This window comes from Echinops telfairi, unplaced genomic scaffold (assembly GCF_000313985.2).
Source record: "Echinops telfairi isolate 266 unplaced genomic scaffold, ASM31398v2 ScPeMD7_5805;HRSCAF=6673, whole genome shotgun sequence".
Taxonomy (NCBI): Eukaryota; Metazoa; Chordata; class Mammalia; order Afrosoricida; family Tenrecidae; genus Echinops; species Echinops telfairi.
The window spans coordinates 2,979,100-2,983,584 of record NW_022109704.1 but is presented as its reverse complement, the minus strand read 5'-3'; the positions used below and the strand labels follow the sequence as shown (position 1 = coordinate 2,983,584).

The following is a 4,485-nucleotide window of genomic DNA, read 5'->3' as shown; positions in this document are numbered from 1 at the left end:
TAGGGCTTTCTATCCACATAAAGAGTTACAGTCTCGGAAACCCACAGAGACAGTTCTACCCTGTCCTATAGGGTCGCTGTGAGTTGGGGTTGACTGAACGACAGTGAGATAGCTTATGTTGCTTCATTATGTGTGACTGCATTATTCCCAGAGCTCTAGACCTCATTGTTGCTCCTATGTGGAGACTCTCAGCAGTGGACTTACAGATAAAATACATAAAAACAACTATTTATCATGTCTTGAGAGCCAGCCAGTGTAAAGCATAATGTGAGTCGTCTGGCCCCATGAATGGGGTACTTAAACGAACCAATGTTGCGGATCCAAAGCCTCTTGCTCAGTGTGCTTTTCGTTCTAGTCACTAATTGGTCATGATGCCTCTTTCACTGTTAGTAGCACTGAATAGTCTCTATTTCATTTCTTTCTCTTTCTTGAAAGAAAAAAAATCTGTGACTCCCATCAAAACTTGCCAAGGTGCTTTTGATACTGGCTGTCTCATCATTTTTCCTGAGGCAGAAAGAGTAGATAAGCAGTATCTGTTGGGTCCCCTGGCCCGACTGTAGAGCCAAGAGAACTGTGCCTTTTGGGTTAAGGCATAGTAGGCTGATAAGAGGAGTGAGAGAGTCTTTGCAGAAGGACATTGTAATGCAGGGGTGGGGCCGTAAAATGCAGTCACCATTATAAAATCTGAGTAGTAGGTCATGTACATTTTTATCAACTACCTTGTGGGTTGACTATATATAGAATTTCTGACTTACTGAATTTTGTCATGTTGAAGCGGGAATGATGTCACAGCACACACAGATCTGTGCAGTGAAGATTACATTATGGTGAAGGGTGCTGCTGTATACGTGCTGAGCGTATGCTGTGAATGAAGTGACTACATCGGGTGGGAGTAATCTAAATGGTTTTCTGAAGGAGGTATCTAGATAGCCATGGGATATGGGTCCCATTTTTGGCCCATTCAGGTCCCCACCCCACACAATATATTATGGGAGAGTCCTTTTTCTTGAACTGTAGGAGTTCCAGGAAGCGCTCGCCCCTGGCTGAGGATATGTCCTTGCAAAACACGAGCCCTCCTAGTGAAGAGGGGATGTCACCCAAAGCCTACCACCGGTGTGTACATTTGCTTTTTCCCATTGTCCCTTCGAGTTGGCCACTCTTGGTCCTATTAAATTCACCTTGCAAATTAGTCAGCATATTTGAGTTCCATTATTTGACGAGAACAAAGTGTTAAGGGGAATAACTGAGGAACAAAGAGAAAGCCCCGTTCGTGAAAGAGCTTAGACTCTAGTTGGGAGAAAGTACTAACATTGAAAGATTTGACACTTGGCAAACAAAGAATCTACAGTGTAATTTAACGTAGTGTGTACCAAACTCTTAAGTACTAAGAGCATATGAAACAAAAAGGTTGATCAGAGTGGGATGAGGTTACTGATGAGGAAGACTTCCTGGAGGAGGTGAGTTTTAGGCAGGATTTGGAATGAGAGTTCAGAAAGGTCATCACAATTGTGACCAGTCGTATTTGCAAAGACCTTGAGACAGGAACATTCATAAGAACTTGGGGGTGAAATTTGTTTGACTGGAATAGCAGAATGATAAAGTTGGGTCAGATGGTCCACTTGGAGGGTCTAGAAGGCCCTGACTTCTGACAAGAAGCCATTTGCAAGGTTGTGTCATATTCCCCTGGGAAAAGCCACAAAGTGCTGGTAGGGACTGGGATGATTCTTCTCGTTTCCTCACAAGCAGGAAAACAGCTTTTCTTTATTTTGGATTTCCTCAGGAGGTGTTTGGTGATGACTCTGAGATCTCCAAAGAATCTTCAGGAGTAAAGAAGCGACGGATACCCCGTTTTGAGGAGGTAGAAGAAGAGCCAGAGGTGATCCCTGGGCCTCCGTCAGAGAGCCCTGGCATGCTGACTAAGCTCCAGGTTAGTAATCAGGGACTGGAGGCAAAGTGATTTATGAATTTAAGAAGCAGGGTATACATGGATCCTGATATATACTGATCTTGGTTTGAATTGGGGTTTTTGTTTTTTTTCTGATCAATGGATTGTTTTTCATTATTTTTTTGGTTGGGTGTGGATTTTTTTTCTTTTTCTTTTTTGCTGAGGTAGAGGTTTATTTATTTATTTATGTATTTTTCTTTTTTAACATTTTATTAGGGGCTCATACAACTGTTATCCCAATCCATACACACGTCAATTGTGTAAAGCGCATTTGTACATCGTTTCTCAAAACATTTTCTCTCCATTTAAACCCCCGACATTAGGTCCTCATTTTTCCCCTCCCTCCCCGCTCCCCCCTCCCGCATGAGCCCTTGATAGTTTATAAATGGGTATTTTGTCATATCTTGCCCTGTCCGACATCTCCCTTCATCCACTTTTCGGTTGTCTGTCCCCCAGGGAGGAGGTCACACACAGTTCCATGTAATCGGTTCCCTCTTTCCTACCCATTCTCCCTTTACCCTCCCTGTGTACCCGTGTACCTCCTCTGGTCTAGCCAGTCTTGCAAGATCGAATTCGAGTCATGGTAGTGGGAGCGAGGAGGAAACCTTTAGGAACTAGAGGAAAGTTGTATTTCTCATCATTGTTACATCGCACCCTGACTGGCTCATCTCCTCTCCGAGACCCCTCTTGAATTCGTATTTATCACTTTTATTTTCTGCTGTATATTTTGCATTCCTTGAGCTTAACCAGGAGTATTCCAGTGGAGGACTTTTGAAATAGCATATACTGAGGATTCCTGCAATATGGAGAATAGCAACCCGAATGTGTTATTTGTATAATTATTTATCCAGTTATCTACCTTACTGGATTAATGAGAATTTTTTAAAATTTTAAAATCATTTTATTGGGGGTTCTTAGACAATCATCCATGGTATCAAGCACATATGTACTTATGTTGCCATCATCATCATTTTCAAAACATTTTCTTTCTACTTGAGTCCTTGATATCAGCTCATTTTAACCCCCTCCCCCAGGATTATTGAAATAATTAATCCAAGTAATCAGAACTCTGTTTACAAAAGAGACATTCCAAATATAATGCCACATGGATATAAATCATTTATAATTTAAGTTGACATTTTTTGAACAGAAGTAGCTATTTTTAAATTAGTCACCTATGAAATAGCATACCATATAAATAATAAACTTATGTATTTTTAATAAATATTTCTTGTACCATTTAAAATATATAATGGAAAATAATATATACATATGCAAAGAGGCTTCAAAAAGATTTTGGAAAACAGAATGAAAACTTAACTTTGGAAGCCCCTTCATATATGTATATATGTATGTGTTTGCATATGTGAAAATATTTCTGGAAAGAACAGAACTGTTGATGATTTTTTTATAGGCGTGGAGGATACCACAATATACCCATTTGTACTTTTTGCCCCAGGAGCCCTGGTGCTACAGTTATTAAATGCTTGACTGCTAACCAAAAGGTCAGCTGTTTGAATCCACCCGCTGCCCTGTGGGAGAAAAGGCAGAAGTCTGCTTCTGTAAAGATTACAGCCTAGGAAACCCTTTGGGACCGTTATACTCTGCCCTGTATCATGCCTGTGGTTTGGAATTTACTCCATAGAAGTGGTTGGTTTTTGTTTTTGTTTTGTTTTCAGTTTAGTGCTTTTTGAATTCTGAACTATGTAAATCTAATGCTGAAAAAAAGAAGAAAAAAATTAAAAGTAGGTTTTAAAAAGTACCATCGTGAAAGCCCTTGAGATCAGGTCCCTTTTTGAAAATGTGAAAAGTATCATTTTACTATATTCGCAAAGCTTATTTAAAATGTAGGATTTATAAAAAGAAAGGATTTATAGAAACCATGGAGTAGGTCTTTGAACTATACTCTGTTTTCCTAAACTAGGAATTCAGGGACCAATTCAGAGAATTGAAGGATTTTTTTAATTGGTTAAGTATAATAATTTAGGTAGGTTTTATTAGAAATTTCTAATGCTTGCAACAGTCTTGTAAGATAGATACAATTTTCTTCCTTTTAGACACTTGGAGCTTTAGTGGTTTAATAAAAATGTCCAAGATTACACAGGTATTCAGCCACACAATTAAGATTCAATGTCAGGTTTTAATTATCAAGCTACCTAATATACTAGTCCTGCCATGAGAAGCCCGAGTTGAAAATTTCTAGTGCTCAGCTCTGGAGGCTTGTCTTTGCTAAATTTATTTTCTAGCCTTTGGTACAGATAGATTGGAGTCTGTAGAAAATTTTAGGTCTTAGAGTTTTGAGGTCCATGTCGGAGCCCTAAGGCTATCAAGGAACCTGTATGGGTGAAATAAAAGGAAGACTAGCTACAGTTCCTCACCTTGTTCTTTTCTGGAGGGCAGATCAAACAGATGATGGAGGCAGCAACGCGGCAAATTGAGGAGAGGAAAAAACAGCTGAGCTTCATCAACCCCCCTACACCGCAGGTATTGTGGCCAGGTTCAAAGGAAAAGTCTTTAGTACCTAAATTTCTTGCCATCCA

The 4,485-nt window shown here is 39.7% G+C and overlaps 1 protein-coding gene across 3 annotated transcripts in view; it reads left to right on the top strand.

The window, feature by feature from the left end:
• PRPF3 (pre-mRNA processing factor 3) overlaps positions 1–4,485 on the top strand; it is a 23,363-nt gene that overhangs the window by 2,957 nt on the left and 15,921 nt on the right. For 2 of the 3 annotated variants that reach the window (XM_004716586.3, XM_045295683.1), the window contains exons 3-4: positions 1,781–1,927; positions 4,346–4,429. In XM_004716586.3, the coding sequence (XP_004716643.1) occupies positions 1,781–1,927; positions 4,346–4,429 (231 nt within the window). Of the gene's footprint in view, positions 1–1,017; positions 1,114–1,780; positions 1,928–4,345; positions 4,430–4,485 lie in introns of all 3 variants that reach the window. The other variant, XM_045295684.1, reaches the window with a different exon arrangement.